We start from the raw sequence: 22,074 nt of genomic DNA, 5'->3' as shown, positions 1-22,074 counted from the left end.
TAAAATCCCCAACATTGTCTAGCTTGATCATTTTTATTTTTAGTAAACTACAGGCCTCAAAACAGTTTCTACATTAGATTCTGTGCCTGAAAGCCAGAAAATGTAACAATAGTATTACTTAAAATACCCTTTATTTCCTGTGTTCTTTTACCTAAAAATTGTGTGCATTTTTCATATATTTTGTTTGAGAAAGGGGTAGGGAGGGTTATCAGCAAGGGACTTATCATCAATGGAAATGATACTATTGATAAACAAAGTTTTCCTTCAGTCATATCATCTCAGATTATAGTGTTTGCTTGAGAGAAGAAATAACTACCAAAGACAAGGAGCATGTCCAGTTTTATTATACAATTGAATTATACAATTCAATCTATAATTGCAAAGTGTCCAATAGGATTTATTCTGTTTTACTGGCCAAGCATAAAAAATGTACTCCAATTGTACCTTTCTCTAATTTTCCTCTTATAATCTTACATTTATTTATAGCTAATCTGTATATGCATAAAACTGAGGGTATTATTTTATTGCAGTGGCCTTTTTAAAGATGTTACACAGTTTGAAAGTATTTCTTTATCAAGTGTTTTAATATTAATATTCTTAGACATTAAGAAACAAACACTGCTTCTCCAAACTTCTACTGCTATTTGCTCACCATTCTTTAAGGTGAAGGCTCCCATTTCTTGCTGAATCATTATGCAGTGCTAAGCAGGCTCACATGGTCTCATGACCACCTTAAGCAAGTATGTGTTCTTTGGGGCATAAATCATTTCATCAGTCTGGGTGTTTCTTGAGCTTCCACTCAGAGGGACTCACTCCCAGGCAGGAGTTCTCATATTTGAGAATAATCCTTATGTAATACCACTTTAAAAAAATCAATCCATGTCTCATCTTCTGGATTTTCCATGACTGGGGGTGGGGAGGGAGAGAGAGAGAAAGGGGGAGAGAGAGAGAGAGAGAGAGAGAGAGAGTGTGTGTGTGTATAGTGTGACTAGAGTAAGTATAGTGCTGGCATCTTGCTAGGGAGGGACAGGTGCAGGTTTAGAATTACACCTTGTCTTAGAAAGTTCTTTAATGATACCTTTACATTAGAAGGAAAGGAGCACAGAGGCAGAATTGATGGACTCCCATAAAATTATTAACAGCTAATACCACGTGAGGCACTATGCTGCTGCTCCTTAACAAATACCCCCTTAAATCTAAATGCCCTTTAGTTCTTTTTCTTCTGTAAATACATACTGGGCCTCCTGTTCTTCCCTTTCCTTTCTCTCTGACCCTGGACTATTTTTTGCCTTTCCTATCATCTGCTGCACTGTTTGTTCCCTGACTCATTAAAGGCACATGGGTGGTACAAGAGAGAATGCTACCCTGTGTTAGTCCATTAAACTCACTTATAACAGGATCTAAAAAGGAAAAAACAGAGACCTGAAATAAAGCAGACACTTATCATCCAGGAGTTTGATGCCATTGACAGGAAGACAGGAAGCCATTAAGTATCATTCCGAACAGCAACTGGATGTAGTTGAACGAGTGCTGGGCTTGAGGTCAGAAACGCTGGGTTCTGATCTTAACATCTGTCACTTTCAGCTGTATGGCCCTGGACAAGTCTGCTCTTTCTGAGCTTTAGTTTCCCATCTGTCAAATGGGAAAAACAGTACCTGCCTTGCCTACCAAAATTATAGGCCTCAAATAAGATAATGTGCTTAAAACTCCCTTGTAAATGATAAAATGTAAACATAGTTGCTGGGTGGATTAAAATGGATATAAAGGAGAAAAATGATTTCTGTGGTTTAAAATTGTTAATAAAATTTTATTAAAATTTGCATATGTAAACTAAAGATGGTTGGCCTTCTGTCAAAGGGCTCATTTTCATTTTTTTCCTGTGTATTCATTAACTTGCTGATCCTGTGTGATGGTGTCAGTGTCTTCATTTACAATCCTCTAAGCTCAGCTTCTAGGGGCCTGCAAAGATGGTCTGTGCCATCATCAAGCCAGTTCCTAAAAGGCAGACTTGAATTTCACTTGGAAAAAAATGCAGTTCCACACATTAATGGCAAGAAGAATTTTTGGCTATTGATATAAAACAATGATCACTGCCAAAAATGAAAGAAATATTAGAGAAAAGCTCCCATGACAATGACTTCCTGCAGAAAACTTGATCCGACCTTCAACCGCTGGATAAATTACTTTCATTTTTAAGATGTATCCAGAAACCACATTGATATCTTGGTCACCTAGAAAAATACATACATTATTTTAATTACAGAATAAGTAATTATCAATTAAGAGTAAGAAGTGAGAAAACCAATGTATTTCTCTAAAGTCCTCTATAATTAGAAGAGAAATTTTCTTTCATAAGCTAGGGATAAAATGTCACAAAAGACAAAGAGTGTTAATCAAAGGTGTAAAGAATTTGATTGCTTTTTCATGTCCCAGATGTCAAATGTACCCATTGTTCACTACTAGATAATTTGATAACTCCATCAACTCTGAGATAACTCAAGAAAACGTTGTTGCCATTATTGCTTTTGAACCATTCCAAAATAAGGGCATTAGGGAATTGGTCGAGAACAATTAATTGAGACAATAAAAGTGGCTTCCTTCTGCTTGCCTGGTCAGAAATCATTTTCACGTAATTGCCAGTGAGACAATGGAGACTGCATTTCCAAAAGAGGAGACCTGATTTTAAAAAATACCAATTTGCCTGTAATTCAACAAACTCATAGGGACCTGGCAAAAATTTTGTTTTAATAATACTCCTTGACAAATCCTTTATGTGATGAGGGGTTAACACCCAAAATATACAAAGAACTCCTACAATTCAAAAACAAAAAAACAAAAATCTGATTAAAAAATGGGCAGAGGATCTGAATAGACATTTTTCCAAAGAAGACAGGCAGATGGCCAACAGACAACATGAAATGATGCTCGAGATCACTCATCATCAGAGAAATGCAAATCTAAACCCATAATACCACCTCATTGGTTAGAATGGCTATTATCAAAAAAGATATGAAATAACGTGTTGGCAAGGATGTGGAAAAAGGAACCCTTGTGCACTGCTAGTGGGAATGTAAACTGGTACAGCCACTATGGGAAACAGTATGGAGTTTCCTCAAAAAATAAAAAAAAAAATAGAATCACTGTATGATCTAGCAATTCCACTTCTGAGTATTTGAAAAAAACAAAAACTAATTCAAAAAGAAATATGCATGCCCCTGTTCACTGCAGCATTATTTATAATAGCAAAGATCTGGAAAAAAGTGTCCCCTGGTGGATGAATGGATAAAATGTGACACACACACACACACACACACACACACACACACACACGCATCATGGAATACTATTCAGCCATAAATGAAATCTTGTCTTTTGCAATAACATCGATGGACCTTGAGGGCATTATGATAAGTAAGTCAGAGAAAGACTACCATACGATCTCACTTATACACGGAATTAACAGCAACAAAACCAAGCTTGTCAATATAAAGAACAACCTGCTAGTTGCCAGAAGTGGAGGTGGGGGTAGGCAAAATAGGTCAAGGGGATCAAAAGTCCAGGGTTCCAGTACAAATGAGTCATAGGGATATAATGTGCAGCATGGTGCCTAGAGTTAATACTGTATTGTGTATTTAAAAGTTGCTGTGAGAGCAGATCTATAAAGTCCCCCATTGTAAGAAAAAAATTTGGGGGGTGCCTGGGTGGCTCAGTTGTTAAGCGTCTGTCTTCGGCTCAGGTCATATATTGAATCTTTATGTCTAACACTAATCTTATATATCAGTTATACCTCAATAAAATTTTTATTACTAATACTTAAAAAAGAACTCTGCTGTGGTTCTCAGTCCTGCATTTGAATCACTGGAAGAGACTTTTGCCCCAACCCAATTAAATGAGATTCTCTTAAAAGTTCAGGCCAAGGTATTGGTATTTATTTTAAACTGCTCCCCAATGGACTCGGATGTATAGCGAGGGTTGAGAACCCCTAGGGCCAAGGATTCCTGAACCTTCTATGTGAGCTCTTCCTTTCCAATTCCTGTAAGTCTGTAAGTCGGGGCTTGGGCGATGCACAGCCACCAGCCTGTGTCTCATGTGGGACTCAAGAAGACACCTTTTTAGTCTGCCCTTGCATCTTCTATTACGGAACGGACAGAAGTAGCCAGTGCCTTTCCTGGCAGGAAGGACGGCCTCCTTTGCCCTAGCTCTGCTCTCCACCCTCCTCGGAAGCAGTTAAAACAGCAGGCCCACCACGGTGGAGCAGAGGAGGAACCTAGCTGAGCTCCTTCCTGGAAGTGAAGAGAAACTCTGCATCTGTCTTGTGAGCACACTGGCTTCTGCCCTAGAGAAGAGGAAAGGGTAGTATATTCTATCAATGGACTTTATGTGTCTGAAGTGGTTCTTTTTTGTTTGTTTTGTTTTGATTTTGTTTGTTGTTTTAATTAATTTTTTAAATGGCCCTGTGCTGGTGGCATCCTCAGGGCCTCTGTGGGACTCACATCTCCCAGGTATCTCCCATCAATGGACTTCCACAGGAAGTGGTTCTCAGAACTGATTTTTAAAAGTGAGGCTGGGGTAAAAAGACCCTAAATGCTGCCAAAAATATTGACTGGGGTCCAGTATGGATTTATAATTTGCTCAACAAACCCACTGTGCTGAAAACGGAGAGGGGATCCTATCCTATCCACTCCTACCTGACCTATTCACACTAAATGCTTCAAGAAAGTTTACAGGATTTTCCAGATCCAATCTAAAATTCTAGAGATGAGGTTTTTCTGTAAGCGCAAAACTCATTTATATTTCACAATTTGAATAGCTGTTTACATGTACTTAAAAGAGTTTCGAAACACTTGGGGCTTGGATGGGTGGGTCTGTGTGCCGGGGAGGGGCAGGGCACACCTGGCCCAGCGCTGTGCTGCTGTTCTCCAACAAAACTGGAGAGAATCAGCAACACAAGGGTGGGATCTGGTTCTGGCTTTGCAGTCCTGGCATCCTGAGTAGCTCCTGTCTTTGGACCACTACTGTTGTCTGTGAGGACTTTGGGAGTAGGGAGAGGGAGAGACACTTGTGCTTACCAGAGTCGTGTCTTAGTGCTTCATCTTTTATCATCTGGAATCCATCTCCACCATTGGCGAGGAAGCTTGGGAGGACTACCTTATATGTCTTGTCCATTTGGAGAGGCTCATAACTGGGCACTCGACACTGGGTACAAAGAACATCTAATTTGACTACTCTGTCCCCAGGTTTTCGGGAAAGATCATACACCACTTGAATTCCTAGAAAAGAAAAGAGTCTGTGTTTTCACTGGATCTAAGAGATCTAAGAAAGATTTCTGAGAGATTTGGGCTGAAATCTGGAATTAGGGCATTGGATTTGGTTTGCATGGAGTGTGAGCTTGAATGATGTTTCATCAGGGGAGTTGAGAAGACACTGCAGCATTAGGTTAGGTCTACCCTCAAGTCCTGGGAGGTCTGAGAACCACGAAGGAAAATGGTCTCTGGCTTAGAATGGGCCTGGGGTACCAATGCAGGGAGAAACCAAATCTTTTTAGAATCCTAAATGAACTGGTCAGCTACTTGGTTCAATGACTTTGGAACCTGAGAAATAGATGAGAGGTGCAGAATATTTTGTTAGAATTCTGAAGACTACTAAATGGTAATAATCTGGGTTTGGATGACTTTCTTATAGAACAGGTAACAACTACCCAGCACTGCTGGAGCATCAAAACCCCACCGTCCCCCCAACTCTCTCCTGGAAAAGTACAGAATGTTTGGGTTCCCTCAAGGCAGCAGATGGGGCTCCCCCACCCTCTGCAGCCCTAATCCCAAGAGCCGGGTGTTTCTTGAGAGAGAGGACGTGACAAAGCAATCACACCATCAGGTGAGGCCCACCACCTACAGTACAAAAAAAAAAAAAAAAAAAGAGGCCAAAATATGGTGTCAGAGTCAAAGTTAATAAAGTTATTATTAATTATTATTATTTTACAGATTAACTCACTGAACTGTGCAACTCATAACTGACCGATGTGTTTCAGAAGTCCTTGTCGATTGGGGAAGCATTTATTTTCCTTCCATTTGCACTGTGATCTGTGAGATGAGCAGGCCATGGTTTCTCTCTGCTTCCAGAGAGGTTGGAAACCTGCCCCAGGTTACAGTGGAACCAGAACCAGGTGTCCCAATGTGTCTAAGTAGGGGGCGGTCCCTCCCTGAAATCATCCTTGTTTAAAACTGATTGGACAGGGGCACCTGGGTGGCTCAGTGGGTTAAAGCCACTGCCTTCGGCTCGGGTCATGATCTCAGGGTCCTGGGATCGAGCCCCGCATCGGGCTCTCTGCTCAGCAGGGAGCCTGCTTCCTCCTCTCTCTCTGCCTGCCTCTCTGCCTACTTGTGTTCTCTGTCAAATAAATAAATAAATAAAATCTTAAAAAAAAAAACAACAAAAACTGATTGGACACTGCATGGTTCCAGGCAATTATGAATAGAAGAGAGAAGGGCTATTTTTTTTGGTTTTGTTTTTAGCAAAGAATAGTGGATGTCTAGACAACTAAGATTTTAATAGAAACTAGACCTCGAGGCAGCTGAGCTGCTTATTAGAATTTGGAGGGCCAGTTCCTGCAGAGGGTCCATCCGATGTCCAAATCCGATGTAGCAATTACTGCTCACTGCCAGGGGCTTGGGCTTTGACCCTGACCTAATCTCAGCAGTCTGGGAGCCTATGGCCATTGAAAGACTGTGCATTCGAGGGGGGAGGCCTAAACAAATCTGGTCGTGGAGGTCCTGGTATGTGGAGAGCTGAGGCAACCAGCAGGAAATCCCATCTCATGTTGAAGGGTGACTTACCGCCCACCTGCAGGAACTCTCCAGTAGACTGGCCATAGCGGTGCACGCTGTGTTCAAAGGCCTTCTTCAGCGTGGAGCCTTGTAATTGGATCAGGTCAAAGGTTTCCCCAAAGGGCAACACAGCAGCCAAGTTCTCCCAGGTAATTGTGCCTGAGGGTAGTTGTAGACAAGGCAAGAAGAAAAACAGCTTGAGAATGAGCTTATCCCAAGACCAGCGCAGATGAGGGAGACACGAGGCTCTGGGAACGCTATTGGGACAGCATCAGCTGTGTAAGTGTTCCTGACACTTAGGGAGGGAACGGACTCAAGAGGCTTCTGGCCATGCTCTCTTCCACTGGGCAAGATGGCAGGAGCTTAGAAATGGCCGTGGCTTCTGAGTCACTGGTGCTCTGCCCTGGACCCCTGGCTTGCAGCTGGATCTTCAGTGGGTATGAAGCGTCGCTCTGTTCCTCCAGACAGGCGATGCGTCCCTGCCACCTGTCCCTGTCTGACAATGAGCCGAGTGTGGGGCTTCACATGGAGACTACCTGATTTTGATAGCATATTAGGGGCGATTGTAAGTGTCCTGACTGTGTCTGTCCAGTTGGTTTGCTTTCCCCTATGATATCCTGGATATTTGTAAACGCACTAGAAAAATTTAATCCAGTAGGGTCTTTTTTTTCCAGCACAGAAGGCTGGCAACTTGTTGCTTTCTCTTTCCTGATATCAAGGAAGAGACTGTCAGTATTTTTAATTAATCAGCATAATTAGTACTTGGCTTTGTTGAGTCAGAAGTTTAAATCAAGACTAGGTTCCAGGGCACCTGGGTGGCTGTTGGTTAAGCAGCTGCCTTGGGCTCAGGTCATGATTGAGTCCCGCACTGGGCTCCCTGATTAGCAGGGAGTCTGCTTCTCCGTCTCCCTCTGTCTGCTCCCCCTGCTTATGTGCTCTCTCTCTCTGACAAATAAAGTCTTGAAAAAAAAAAAGACTGGGTTCCATCATGCCTAGCTGCTACCTCTGTGTGTCCTTCTGGGGCGGCCCTGACTGAGCAGCAGTAGACCCGAACTGAAGAGGCCGACACTGTGGTGCAGGGCTGATGGCAGAGAGGAGCCGCAGCTCCCTGTGGGCCTGGCTGGAGACAGAACATGCTGAGTTAACGACCCTAAGCCTGGAAGCATACCGTTGTTCCGTTCGTCAATGGGCGACCGAATGGCACCTCCATTTAAAATGCACATGGACACATGGTTCCAGGACACGTCATCTGGGTGTCTAATGTTGTTGTTAATCTGCAACAGTAACATAAATTTACATTAGTTATTCTACATCTTTCTCCTCAGGATCAGTTGCAGGACTTTGACTGGCTCCACCGAGGAAACACGGCTGCTTCTTCCCTGCTCCCGTGGTCCTGGATGCTTCCAAAGTATGATTATAACTAGTTTTGTGCTGAGAAGCAAAGACAAGAAACTGTGACTAATCTAATGTCAGACTTTTAGAAGCAAGTAGCTTGAAGCCCTCTTTTCTAAGACCCCATAGGCCAGTAGGCAGTAGTGAAACCTGGCTCTTGTATTAGGACAGGGCCTCATGCAGACTGACCTGCCGTGCTGCCCACCCCCTTGCCATACTGCCCCCCTACTTCCACCTCCCACAGGCCCCACACTTGCTTCTGAAAGCAGGGCCTCTTGCCAACATGCTCCCTGGCCTCCATGTCAGGTCCCCAGCCAACTCCCAAGCCCGCAATTTCAGAAGCACAGAGACAGCCTCCTGAAATGGCAGGATCCATTTCCACCTTTTACAAAATACATGTTTCGTTACCAGAAATAAGATGAATACATTCTGATTTGGAAAAAAAAATAGTGCAAAAGCAAAGGTTTTCTTATACTTGCCTCAGCCTCTTAGCAGAGTGGTTAGCACTCCTAACAGCTTGTTTCCTTCCAGACCTTTCTCTAACCATTCCCATACAGGCTTCTCTTCCACTACTTCTTCTGCATGACTGCCTAGTTCCGGGGGGCCAGCACCATCTCACTTTGCAGAGTGTGAACAGCACTATTTACTTGGCCATCAGTTACCGGGTGTGTGTATGCCATGCGCAGACAGAGTCAGCCCCCTGGGCGCATGCAGGCTTTGGTGTGAGGGCTGAGTCTGACCCAGGGACGCTGGCTCAGCATGGCCCCCAAGGGGCTGCCACGGCCAGTCTGCCTGCAGACAGTTAGAGGGGTGTTTTCAGGGGTGATGCGTTCAGCCACGGGACTTATCACATGACATGTTGTCATTCTCTGCTTGTGAAGGAGGCTCCCATTCATTCAAGGCCTACTTCTCTGGAGCTGAGAGGACAGATCAGTGAGACAGTCTGGCCAAGCTAGGCCCAAGCACATGCGTTTTCCCTACTATGTCGACATCATCAGAGTAGTGACATTTTGTGTACTCAGACCATCTTACAAAAGGAAAGCAACATCCAGGATGGACAATTTCCGCTAAAGGCTTCAGTCCTCATAAAGCAATAAAGTGATGGTCTGCTGGGTTGGATCAGGCACCTTCCCAAGGTACTCAGTATGATTCGCCCCAAGCTTTAGTTTGGGCACTGATTTTTTAAAAATCCTCAGGTCTAATTATCAGGTTGTCCCTCCTTGCATCCTTCCTCACTCCCTCCCCGCTACCCAGGCACAGGCCTGCACCTGGGACCACTCACCATAGCATCACAGATCAGGTTGCCCATGTTGCATTCCTTAAAACGGCATGACTGAGTGGAGCCATCCAAATAGACAACTGTTTTCCCCAATTCCTGAGTAGAATAATTATCTAATTTTATCCTCCATTTGTTAATGTCTGCTTTTATGCTTGGATCTAGAAGCATGCAAAGAAAAAGAAAATCAGCCTGCAGTTAAGGCAGGACTCAAGCTGGCCTACAGTTTGGAGGGGTCAAAGGGGTCAAAGATCACTTAGCTTACCTGTTGTGACTATACATTTCTTTATCATAATTTGTCTACATTTTAGTTTGACTGAAATTTCCTCAGAAAATTCTGTTTCTTGGTAGTAAGACCAGGAATGGATCTTGATTTAAAGATCCACTGAGTATCCCCCCCCAATTTTTTTAAAAGATTGATTTATTTATTTTAGGGAGAGAGAAAGGGAGAGAGCAAGTACATGCACACATGCCTGGGGTAGGGGGAGAAGGATGGGAGGGAGACAGAAGGAGAGGATCTCCAGTAGACTCCTTGTTGAGCACAGAGCCCTACTCGGGCTCAGCATGGGGCTCGACATCAGGACCACCAGATCATGACCTGAGCCGAAACCAAGAATCAGACACTCAACCACCTGAGCAAGCCAGGAGCTCCAGATGCACTGACTGGCTTAACATCAACTCATCACACCTGCACGAGCCCCTGTGGGCCCACCTAGGATAATGTTAGTGGTGGTGGCATGGGAGGGCTGGGGGGAGGATAAAAGGCGTCCAGTGTAGGTATAAAGGGCCTGCTGAGGTTCTGCAGTCTGTGTGGTCCCATCCTCTCCTTCTGGCTCTTGAGAGGTCTGTGTTGTGACTACAGGCTCTGCAGGGCCCTCCTCCCCTCCCTGATCACCGTAAGCAGTGAAAGGCAGGTGACGGTGGCATAGGGGTGTGGTCACATATACTATGTGCAAATGAAGGACATAAGGTGTACTTTAATCTGAGTCCCAGACAAAAAAGAAAGACATTCCCTCCTCCGATAAAGAAAGAAACTGAAGCCCATCAAGACTGGGCAACTTGCCACAGGCATGTTCCTCCTGGTGGTGGGACGCTGGTGTTGGAGCCCCGCTCCACACAGTGTGAACCCCTTTGCTTCCGTGAGCTGCCCTCCTCTGGACACAAGGTGAGAGTGGCTTTCCCATGCCTGGGTGAAGCTTGAAAAGGGACAGAAAGCAGGGACACGGTATCTGATGCTGAGAGGACTTGGGGAAGCAAATGGGATGTGGGGCATTTGGGTGTGTTTTCTATCTCCTTGTCCACGAAGAGGGCAAACTTAAGGGAGAACTCAATCCCACAAAGGTACCAGAGTCTTGTCCTGAAACATTAACCACACAACAAGTCCAGCCATCTAATTTTTGGATTGGTGGAACCCTCCCTTGAGTTTCACGTACCTTCGAGAATGCTGCTGTTGAGAAGAATGGGATTTCCATGGGAAGCAACGACATTTCCTTTTTCATCAAACTCAACCTTCAAATAGCCTAGGTACTTGCCGAAAGCATAGGCCTGGACCACAGGAACCTTCCGCCCATCGTCGGACATGACTATGAATGGGTACTTCCCAGCCGGCACCTCTCTGGAAGGTGGTGTGCCTAAAAGAGAAGAGCCGAAGCTGATCAAGTCCGCCCTTGTACACGGCTGGCTGCGGGTCCGCAGGCCACTGGGCAGATGACAAGGAGGATTCTGAATGGAGGATTTGCTAGCCGCTGCCTTACGGAGCTGGTCTTTTAGAGGCATGCTGGGGCATCTATCCCTGTTTCCAAAGGCCCTCTGGCATATGAATCCTTCCACTCTCAACTCAGCAGGAAGCTCTTCCGAAGTCCATGGTCCTGTGCCTGGTGCAGCAGCAGACACCACGAGGCAGTCCTGCTCGGACTCTCCTACCTCCAGCCAGACCTGGGCTCCATTCCCAGCAGCCGGGGAGACCAGCCCAGCCACATCACTTCCCTGCATTTCAGTTTCCTCACCTGTAGAATGGGTGAAATAACAATTCCGATTTCACAGGGCCGTTGAGTTGTTTAAATGTCTGAACTTCCTAGCATAGCACTTGGCACAGAGTAGAAAACAAAGACATCTTTCTTTCCCTTATGAGGGGATGGCCACCTCAGAAACCCTAGACTCCCGATCTAGAACTCAGAGTCCTTACTGGAGAATGGGCAGAAGTGACAAAGCCGGTCCTCAGGTTTTGCTGCTAAAATCTATATCCTTCTGGTGCCTTTTGCAAGAGACTCGTTCGCTGGCAGCCAACTAACGTGCACACTGCTCACCTAGCCAGACTTCACACGGGCGAGGCTCTGCTGCCCTCTGTCTCAGAAGTTCTCCCGGGGACAGCCTGGGGGCTACCCCACCACCTGAAGGCTGAAGGGCTCTCCGCACCGCTGCCTCCTGAATACGTACTTGCACACAGGTGGAGGGACCAGTCGCATGGAGCAGGGGCCCTGCCCCCTAGTCACGTGCCATGCTTCAGTTCTGTAACTGTGAACCTCCTCCGGGCACACCTTATCACAGCGACAAGGACCTGCTTTGGCTGTTTTGAATCAGAGACTATAGAAGAGATACCCTTGAACCCACTACTTTTCTACCACTGCCCCCCTCCCGACAACCTGGGCCAGTCCTTCCTATTAGGTGTTTACAGAGGGCCCAGGAATCTTCAGCCCATGTTGGCTACTCACGTGGGCCAGTTATAAGAGTTGGCCCCTAGACATCATTCCATCTTCTAAGCATCTCCTGAGGCAGGTTCTATTACTGTCCCCACTTTACGTTGTCACAGGCAACGTGCCCAAGGTCACACTGGTACGTGTGTTATGTGCAGTATGTCTGGCATGTGAAGGAGAGTATACAGAAAAGCAGGGCTGTGAGGCATGGGACCTTATGTTCTCTCCACTACCCAACACAACCTACTGCTGCTAGTCTCAAAGTGCCCGCCAGAAATGGTGGCCAAAGGCCCCTTACTAAATCGAATGTGAGCCCAGAGGATACACCAGGCTGCTTCTGGGCTTCTCCTTTCACCTAAGACAAGCTAGGCTGGATACAGCAAAAAACCTGCTCCTTCCCCGCTCTTATGCCAAGAGCAGCCCCCATTCCAGCTCAAGACCCATGGAGCAGAAGTGTAGCAAATACCAGCCCCTCACAAGCAGGAAACAGCTGGTGCCAACCTTAGTATTTCTCATTTTCTTCCTCTCTCTGGAAAAAAAAAGAAAAAAGGCAAGAATTTTGGAATTTCACTTTTACGAAGGCACCTGACTTGCAACCCAGTGTGGGGCTTGTCCCAGTGGAGCATCCAGCCTCACAGGTGACTAGCAGACTTTGGCTCTAACAGCTGTAGATGATCTCATGCATCGCAGGGTAGCAGGGAAGGTTAACACGGTCATCGTCCTCATTCTACTCTGTGCCGGAGCCTGGACCAGGGGGTGTGGCAGGCCTCTCTCACCTCACCTGGGTAAGGTGAGGGACAGTGGTTCTTCCTCTGAGCCCAGAGATGCAGGTGTCAATTGGGAGGTGCAGTTCCCAAAATGTCCACAAGGTGGCGGAACCCCAACATCTCCCCATCCCCTGCAGTCTGGGAGGAAAAGGCACTAAATGAGTTTCAGAAAGGACTGGTAGTTTCCTGGAAACTCTAGAGAAGGGCAAGCCTGACCTTTTTTTTAGCCTTTGTTATTCTATCTCACTCACATAGACATAACAAAACTTAAAATGAATTTTACAGGATTTCAACAATAGGGTCAAATGCCTCATCCTTCTGAAAGGCCTTGAGGTTCCTTTTATTAGAACCTAACACATGTCATCTGCTTCTTAAAGGGACTTAATCAGGAACAAGGAGGATGCTTCCCAGTGGCTGAGGCAGTAGCCAGTCCGTTTTGGCTCTCTGCTCCCCTCAACTTGGCAAGCTCAAAACACCAAAGGCAGAGAAAGCAACCCAAGGCTCCACATTTTCCGTAGCATCCTATTCAGCCAAAGACACTCATGCCCCAAATATTTCCACACAGAGCCACTCATCTGCCTTTAAAAAACCAACTTTTCATCTTGGCAGGAAAGTCACCAGAACTTGATTTCAGCCATGTAGCAAGTAAATAATCTGGGAACCAAAGGTGGAGAAGCCGTGGGACTGTGAGCTGACATTTAGACTTGGTAAATGGGACATTTCCCAGCACAGTGCAAATGCCTGACAGAACCATCAGGGCCCTGCCCTGGGAGACTTGGCCACAGCAGCTCCTTGGGAATGTGACAGTTCCAAGTACAGGCCTGGACAGCCGCCCACAGTAGCCAGAAGGGGCCAAGACACTGGGTCACGTGGTGGCAGAGGTGCCAAGGAGGAAGCCTTTGAGATGGTTTCCAGTTGGCTGAATGAATTATAGAAAGTTTCAAGGCAGTTCTCACCACAGTTGTAATGTATGGGGGAACCAGTTTAAGAAATTCCATGCTTCCTGTGTGGTACCTCTACGCAATGAAATATGAGTCAGCCCGAAAAAGGTTGGGATCTTGCCATTTTCAACAACATGGATGGGCCTAGAGGGTATTGTGCTAAGTGAAATAAGTCAGACTGAGAAAGACAAATACCAGATGATTTCAGTCTCATGTAGAATCTAAAAAACACAAAACAAATGAATTAAAAAGCAGAATCAGACCTATAAATACAGGGAACTGGTGGTTGCTAGGTGGTGGGGTTGAAGGTGGTGGGGGGATGGGCAAAATGGGTGAAGGAGAGTGAGAGACGCAGGCTTCCAGTTACGGAATGAATAAGTCACGGGAATGAAAGGCACAGCAAAGGGAATACAGTCAATGGTATTGTAATGGTGTTGTATGGTGTCAGATGGGGTCTACACCTGTGGGGAGCACAGCACAACATAGAGATGCCGAATCCCTATGTTGTACACCTGAAACTAATGTAACTGTTAGGGCTAATTTAATGTTAAAACCTGTTTAACTATTAGGGCCTGCTTAGCCAGAGCAGCTCCATATTGCCTAGGTAGCCATATTGTTGTTTACATCCATGGACTTCATTCTGGGAATAAACGCCCCTGTAGTTCCTGGTATGGTTCCGGGTATCGATTCTGGGAGTAAACGCCTTGACAATAGAAGTCACATACCTTGGGTCTGCGGTTATGCCCTATAAAACCAGCCTGTGAGATCGGGAGGGGGTCGCTCTCTTCGGAGGCAGCCCTGGCCACTCAGTCTGACTTCTAATGGTTGGCATAGAATAAAGCTTCACATAACTTTCACTTTGTCTCAGTCTCGTTCCTTTGATAACGGACCCCAATAGTAACATGGTGTGTCAAGTATACTCAGATTAAAAGAACTTCCATACCTCCTATGAAAGGACTGGATAAAAATAATCAGTCATTAGTATATTTCATGTGATTGCTTCTAAGGGACTTGGGTCTCTTTTACTTAGAGACTGCCTACTTTTCTACATCTCCTTAGGGAAACCACACTCCTGGTCAGCGTCATCTCTTGCCTGGGTTACTGCAAAGGCCTCCTAATTGGTCTATATGCTTCTTCTTCGCCTCATTCTAATCCCATGTCCACGCAGCGGGACATTCTAGAATTTACATTTACATTTTGAATTTACATTCTAAAATGTAAATATGACCATGTACTCCCTGATTTAAAAGCTCTCCTACTGGGGCGCCTGGGTGGCTCAGTCGTTAAGCGTCTGCCTTCGGCTTGGGTCATGATCCCAGGGTCCTGGAATCGAGCCCCGCATCAGGTTCTCTGCTCGGCGGGAAGCCTGCTTTTGCCTCTCCCACTCCCCCTGCTTGTGTTTCCTCTCTCGCTATGTCTCTCTCTCTCTGTCAAATAAATAAATAAAATCTTAAAAAAAAAATTTAAAAAAAAGTTCTCCTACTGTCTTAGGAGAAACGTGAGCATCATAACCTAAACGATGGGGCCCTTTCTTGTCTTGCCGGCTTCCTCTAGACCATCTGCCCTGCATGGCAGCGGCAAGGATCCTAGCTTCTCCCCTTCCCGGGCCACACCCACCGAAGCTTCGAGTATGGGGTGTGACCTGGAGCCAAAGGCCAACATGCACGCTCGTTCTGTCACTCCGCTTCAGCTCAGCCATCTCTAAAATGGAGAAGATACCGACCTAGAGGCTTGCTGGGAGGATTGCAGAAGTTAACGCAGCCAGGCGAGTGGACTCAGGTCAATACAGATGAGTGATCACTGTTGACAGGTTAGCTCCTGGATGTCTTTCTGATCTTAGCCCAAACGTCAGCTTTTTAGGAGAAGGCTATGTGCTGATCCCCAGTCTTGGTCAGGTCTTCCTATATATGTTCTCCGAACATTGGACTTCTCCATTCACAGCATGCTTTGTAAATACATATGATAGGACTGATTGATTTGCATACTGAGAAAAATTGGATGAGGGTCAGTACCACTTTTAAGACCAGTTCCAGGAGGTCAGAGGCTGCTATGTCTCCAGAGTTTGCTAGCACAGAGAAGGCACTCAATGAGTGTTTGTTGAATGACTAAGTTTGAGCCATTTAGCCAGTGCTTTTCCAGGGACCAGACAAGATTTCTATACTCTCCCTGTAGTGAAATCCGTATGTAAAGGGAGCAATGCCTGTGTGCCCCCCTCCTGCCCCCCAATTCCCCGCTCAATTCAATTTTCTTAATTAATGAGCTGAGAGCTGAGTGGAGATTTGTAAAGCAGAATCCAGGCTAGGAGTCAAAAGAATGGATTTTGGTTTCATGACCTTGAGAGACATTTAGCCCCTAAGGCCTACAGTTATTTCCTAAATTTGTAAAACAAGAGATCTGACTAGTGGTTTGACCCAAAAGTTGTTTAACCTTTTTCTTTTTTTTTTTTAAGTAAGCAATGGAGAACTTGTGCACGCAGAAAATCAGGTGGCGACGTGAGCCGTGCAGCAGACAGCTCAGGTTGTGCAGGCATTGGTGGCCCTGGGGCCAGATTCTGGCCAGAGTTCTCTTCAGGTCACAGGGTGGACACCACTGGCTGCTGGGCCCCCAGCTCCCAGCCAGCCAGGCTTGCAGCTCTGTGCCCTGCCTCTGCTGCAGAAGCAGCTTCAAGGGTCCAGGACCGAGGGCTCCTCCGGCCTTCCCAGCCAAGAGGTCCTCCACAATCAGAGGGGCGAATTGCGGTGTCCTCAGCCATCTCCGCACTGGACCACAACATGCTAGCTGTCCTGTTTCCTTAAGGGGACTTAACGGGCCACTGACATTCTCCATCTCTGGACTCCGTCCCTCCGTTTTGCACAGGCTTCGACTGTTCACATTCTTGCTCTTGGATGTTCAGTGAGGGCTGGGAGGTCTGAAGGAGATGACGAGTCTTGGAGCGGTACCCAGAGTGGGCACAAACCCCTCATGAGGTCCAGGCCAGGCTGTGGGCTTTACCCAGTCCTGAGGGGTTGGAGCAAGTAAGAGAGTCCTGTAGGCGGGGCAAGGGATCACCGCAAATTCATTCCCTCATTCAACAAATATTTACCAAGCGCCGACAGGGACCTGGTGTTCTGGATCTCCATTGCTCCGCAGGGCTGTGTTGTCTCTTCACAAGGTCAGAAGAGGCTGCTTGATGGAGACAGTGCAGGGGAAGAAGGGATGCCCCAGCCGTCCACCATCCTCTTCTCTTCACCACAGCATCTAGCCATCCCTATGGCCCCGTACTCTGGTGCTGGGAAGGCACCAGACTTCCCATTCACTTTTTACATTATAGAACAGGGTTTCATATGACAAATTAAAAAAAAAAAATCATAACACTGTTCTATCATTATGGCCTGTTAAAATGCAGAGTCCACAGGAATGGGATGGGGAGAGAGAGACGGTTTTCATCTTAGCATGACCTTCTTGTAGTTCCATGTACTCACAGTGCTCTTTTCAGAAGTAATAACTTTAGGTCTTGAGATTAAAAAAGAGGTATATATGACCATAAATTGATGTATACCTGATAGATTTTTTAGGAACAGTCAGCATTTAGCTGGAGAAGGCATTCCCAGAGCGGTTATATACAACATGAAATGCTGTGTTTCTGGTTAGTGAGGGCTCCTCACAGCTGATTCTTGCAAATCATTCATGTTACTCACACTCGTAAGCAATCAAGCATGGAGGACACAAATTAAACAAGCTTGTCTCTGGGAACCTGGAGATCATCTGACATGACCAAAGTCTGCTTCCAAATCATGACAAGAGTGTTTGGAAATTCTCTTCCAGATTAGCAGTCACGAATTCAGAACCGTAGGTGTTTCTAGGTCTGGGCGAAATGTACGAACTGAGGATAAAACAATTGAGTAAGACACTGCCAGCCTGCTTGGGATAAAGCACCATATTCCTGGTTTTTTATTTTTTAAAGGTAAAAAGGTACATTTGGTCCTTTATGTATGTAGCTCAGATTCTCAAACTGAGTATATACCTCCTTTTAAAAAATTATTTCACAGAAGTATTTACAATAGTTCAAGTTGTTAAAGTAACAAGTTTAGGCCAAGATGGAGTCGCTGGTGTTCAGGCCCACGCCAGCAAACCAACACTTAACTGTGCTCAGCTGTCCCAGAAGAGGCAAGCCAAGGTCAATGAGCCGGTGTTTGCCAGCTCAGCACAAGTTTCCCAGCCTGCTCCCAAACTTCCTTTTGTTCCCTGGAAGGAAAGTAACCCTGCTGTAACCAATCAGTAAATGCCCCATGTAACTTCCTTGTTCCTGCTTACTCTGATCTATAAGTTTCCCTTGCCTCATATGGCTCTTTGGAGCTCCTTTCTATCTGTTAGATGGGATCCTGCCCGATTCGTGAATCATTCAGTAAGTTGGCTATGGAAGAGTTTCTTTTAACAAAGTTAAGAACAGTTAAGGTTATAGGGCTTAGAGAGGTTTAAACATTTTTTTTAAAAGACTTTATTTATTTATTTATTTGACACAGAGAGAGATATCACAAGTAGGCAGAGAGGCAGGCAGAGTGGTAGGGGGAAGCAGGGTCCCCGCTGAGCAGAGAGCCCCGATGTGGGGGCTCCATCCCAGAACCCTGAGATCATGACCTGAGCCAAAGGCAGAGGCGTAACCCACTGAGCCACTCAGGATTCCCTTAACATTTTTTTAAGTAAAACTAGCATGAAAGCCTATTTGCCCAATGGAGAAGAAAAAATTACAGTCCCACCATCCTATGGCAATGATCAATATAGTTTGTGTGAATTAAAAAAAAAAAAAGGGGCACCTGGGTGGCTCAGCCGGTTGAAGCCTCTGCCTTCAGCTCAGGTCATGATCCCAGGGTCCTAGGATCGAGCCCCGCATCGGGCTCTCTGCTCAGCGGGGAGCCTGCTTTCTCCTCTCTCTCTCTGCCTGCCTCTCTGCCTACTTGTGATCTCTGTCTGTCAAATAAATAAAAAAATAAAATATTTTAAAAAAAAAAACAAACAATATATGGGGCGCCTAAGTGCCTCAGTTGGTTAAGTGACTGCCTTCAGCTCAGGTTATGACCCTGGAGTCCTGGAATCAAGTCCTACACTGGGATCCCTGCTCCATGGGGAGTCTGCTTCTCCTTGTGACCGTCTCCCTTCTCATGCTCTCTCTCACTGTGTCTCTCTCTCTCAAATAAATAAATAAAATCTTTAAAAAACCCAATATATGTATGTATGGAAAACAATAAGGGGGGAATGGGTGGCAGAATCCATTTTAGGGAGAAAGAATTTTCTGTTTAAACGACTGTGACAGGTCAAGTTTCCAACAGGGTGACAAGGAGAGCAGGTGTACCTTGTGTAGGTATATCTGGCTCCCTGTTCATCTCCTCCTCTCCTCTGTCTGGGACAATAGGCTCCCTGACATGGACGTGGATGGGAGTGGGAGTACAAAGAGAGAGCGATGGTTTGCTTCAAAACAGTGGGAGAATTCCGAGTGTCAGGGGTAGCTGAGGATCCAAGGGGTGGAGAGTGGAGTAATGAAAAGGAGAATACCAACGTGGGACATGGGTGGAGACTGGGAGGTGGGGAGGGCTAAGGAAGAAACGTCAACCAGTGAGGCACGCCCTGTGGAGGCAATGGCAGGGGGGCCTTGAAGAGGGTCCAGTGCAGGTGAGGGGTCGTGCTGTGCTGTGGCCCACTCCCCTGTAATGACTGGGAGACTTGAAGGGAAGCTGTCTTGTGTGGATGGAGTTTGGGGGAGATGAAGAAGAAAGGTCAGTTTCCCATATTTGATACTATACTTCATGGATAGATAAGAACGGTTTGAGAGAGGCAAGGCCATAGGTGACTGAGAATTCAGCAGAAGTAAAAATTAGGATCAAGGAGATGAGGACAAACATAAGATCCCCAAGGAATTATCAGATGGGAGGGGTCAGAAAATATTTTCCAAGTTTTGCATGATAAAGTGTCTTTTCATTATTAGAGGAGTGACCTCATAAATCAGCTTGAGATTTACAATTCTCAGGTGATTACAGGTGGGATAATTTTTCTAAAGGGGTCTGTTGGAGTCCAGTCCTTTCCACACCTCATGCTGCTTCCTGGTGAGGGTGGAAAAAAGGAGATCTCAGAAGATCAGTAAGAGGCAAAGTTAGGGCAACATGAATTGTTATCCCAGGAGGAGACTTGTGCTTTGCAATGGGAATGAGTTTATGATTTCACAACTGTTGGCCATTAGCTTTCCTTATAACTCAACACTGCCAAATGACCTTGACCATGTTGTATGCTCTTTCTATGTTCTGAGTTTATACAGTCCCACTTCATCTTGGAACGTAGTCTCATGAGATGTGATTAAGACCGATGAGTGTTATGTGGCTGCAAAACTCATTAACCAGAGGGCTCTGGCTTTGCTCCCTGAAGGAGGCTGGTGCTGAGGCTGGGAGGGTATGGCTAGAAGTTGACGGAAAGGTCCTGAGTGAGTGACCACTGGAACAAGTCCCGATGCCCCCAAGGACGTGATCTTTGAAACAAGCCTACACCTCTGCTCTCGGGTTGGTTCTCCCAGCCCACTTAATAAACCACAGTCCTCACTGATTCCCAAAGGAAATGGTTCTTTGTTGGATAGGGTTTCTCTGTCCTGTGGATGTGGTAAAAAATGAGCCCATTTTCTTGTTTGAAAACACAAGATTATCTAAACTTCAAGAATGAAAATTAATGGAGAGGAACAATGGTTGCAAACAACAACAAAACCTTTCACCCTAATCTCACTGACTCCCGTGAAGCAAGGCCGGTCTCTCCCCTCACCAGGCGTCTGGCCGCTGGCTACAGCACGAAGAGCAAGCATTAGCTTTTTCTGCTCTGTCATATTTATAATTACACGGTGAACCCCATTGGTTTTGAGAATGAAATCCTGTGGCCCTTAAAATCATTTAAGGTCTCTAATAAACAAAGTGGTTTGAATTTCATGTTCCACAAATGTGTGTCTATGTCTAGAAGCAATGAAAATAAGGTGTTCAATGAAAAATGGTCAAATAAAGAGATCTTACTTCGAAAGGTGCTCCGTCTGTTAAGAGTCACAACAGTCCCAGGCACCTGCCTTCCAGGTGTCAGTTACAGACATGGCCAAAAATCCCTAGTGGACATGATCAAATCAACAAGAGAGAGATGTGAAGCCTGCTGGTCTGGGATGGAGAGAGGAGCCCAGGAGATGGAGGTTTCCATAAGGCTGATGGCCAGCTCTCCAAGGAGTATGGGGTGAGAGGCTCTAGGGTAAAGCCAGGAGGCCGTGACAAGGAAGGGGGGTTGTGGGGCTCCGGAGAAAGAGCCATCCCAGATGATGACCCACTTTCAGCCTCACATGTGAAGCTGCTGAAATGGAGTGGAGCTGACAGTCACACGTTGAGAGTATCAAGGGACTCTCAAACTTGTGCATGGGGTCAGCCATCCACATGGAACATTCTGCCGGGACGAAGGCAGGAGCTGGATCAGAGAGAAAGACCACAAGCTGGGGGAAGCTGGGGAGTGGCTTAGAGACCACTAGATGACAGTGAGAAGGAGGGGCCTGGGTGGTAGAGCCTAGAGGTGGGAGCCTCAGAGAAGTTAGAGGTACCGTGAAGTTCATGGCAGCAACCTAAGGAAGTTATAAGGCGTTGTACAAAAAAAAGTTTGTATTTCCCCAAAGTTTTAAGCAATCAGGCTCTTTGCATGGATGACCTTGTGGGGAACAGTATGTCAGAATGCAGGGGGTCGTAGACTTGGCAGTTCTACCCCTGCTATTCTGCAGATACAGAAACTAATGTCTCCACTCCCCCAAAGCCACAGGTAGCCAGAATGACTGGCACGATCCAAAATTCAATTCAAACAGCAGGAGACAAACAAATAGCACACTGAGTCTGCCTTTGAAGGCTGCATGGGGTATAGAGTCCCCTGGCATTCATGCTTCAGCTGGCAACCTGCTCGCACTTTACTACATTCTCCAAAGGCAACACTATGGACCAGTTCATGACTCTAGGATCTCGTTCCTTTAGAGAAAACATGTGGGCACTAGCCCTCATCCCTTGCAACTTGAAGATTCTGTAAGCCTTGTTGGGTGGACCTCCTCTCCCCTTCATTCCAACATGAGAATGGTTAGACAATACTAGGTTATCTCCATGTGCACAGTGGTTGTACTCAGAAGAACCTGGAACAATGTTCAACATTTGTGGGGTG

The 22,074-nt window shown here is 45.9% G+C and overlaps 1 protein-coding gene across 1 annotated transcript in view; it reads right to left on the bottom strand.

The window, feature by feature from the left end:
- Positions 1 to 1,786: 1,786 nt before the first annotated feature.
- Positions 1,787 to 22,074, bottom strand: part of NT5E (5'-nucleotidase ecto) — a 45,394-nt gene continuing 25,106 nt past the window's right edge. The window contains exons 4-9 of the mRNA XM_047732120.1: positions 10,926 to 11,123; positions 9,499 to 9,653; positions 7,993 to 8,098; positions 6,834 to 6,983; positions 5,070 to 5,270; positions 1,787 to 2,231 (exon numbers count right to left, since the gene is read on the bottom strand). Of these exons, the coding sequence (XP_047588076.1) occupies positions 2,068 to 2,231; positions 5,070 to 5,270; positions 6,834 to 6,983; positions 7,993 to 8,098; positions 9,499 to 9,653; positions 10,926 to 11,123 (974 nt within the window). The 3' untranslated portion in view covers positions 1,787 to 2,067. The remainder of the gene's footprint in view (positions 2,232 to 5,069; positions 5,271 to 6,833; positions 6,984 to 7,992; positions 8,099 to 9,498; positions 9,654 to 10,925; positions 11,124 to 22,074) is intronic.

This window comes from Lutra lutra, chromosome 6 (genome assembly GCF_902655055.1).
Source record: "Lutra lutra chromosome 6, mLutLut1.2, whole genome shotgun sequence".
NCBI lineage: Eukaryota > Metazoa > Chordata > Mammalia > Carnivora > Mustelidae > Lutra > Lutra lutra.
The sequence above is the reverse complement of the archived record's forward strand: the minus strand, read 5'-3'. Positions and strand labels throughout refer to the sequence as shown.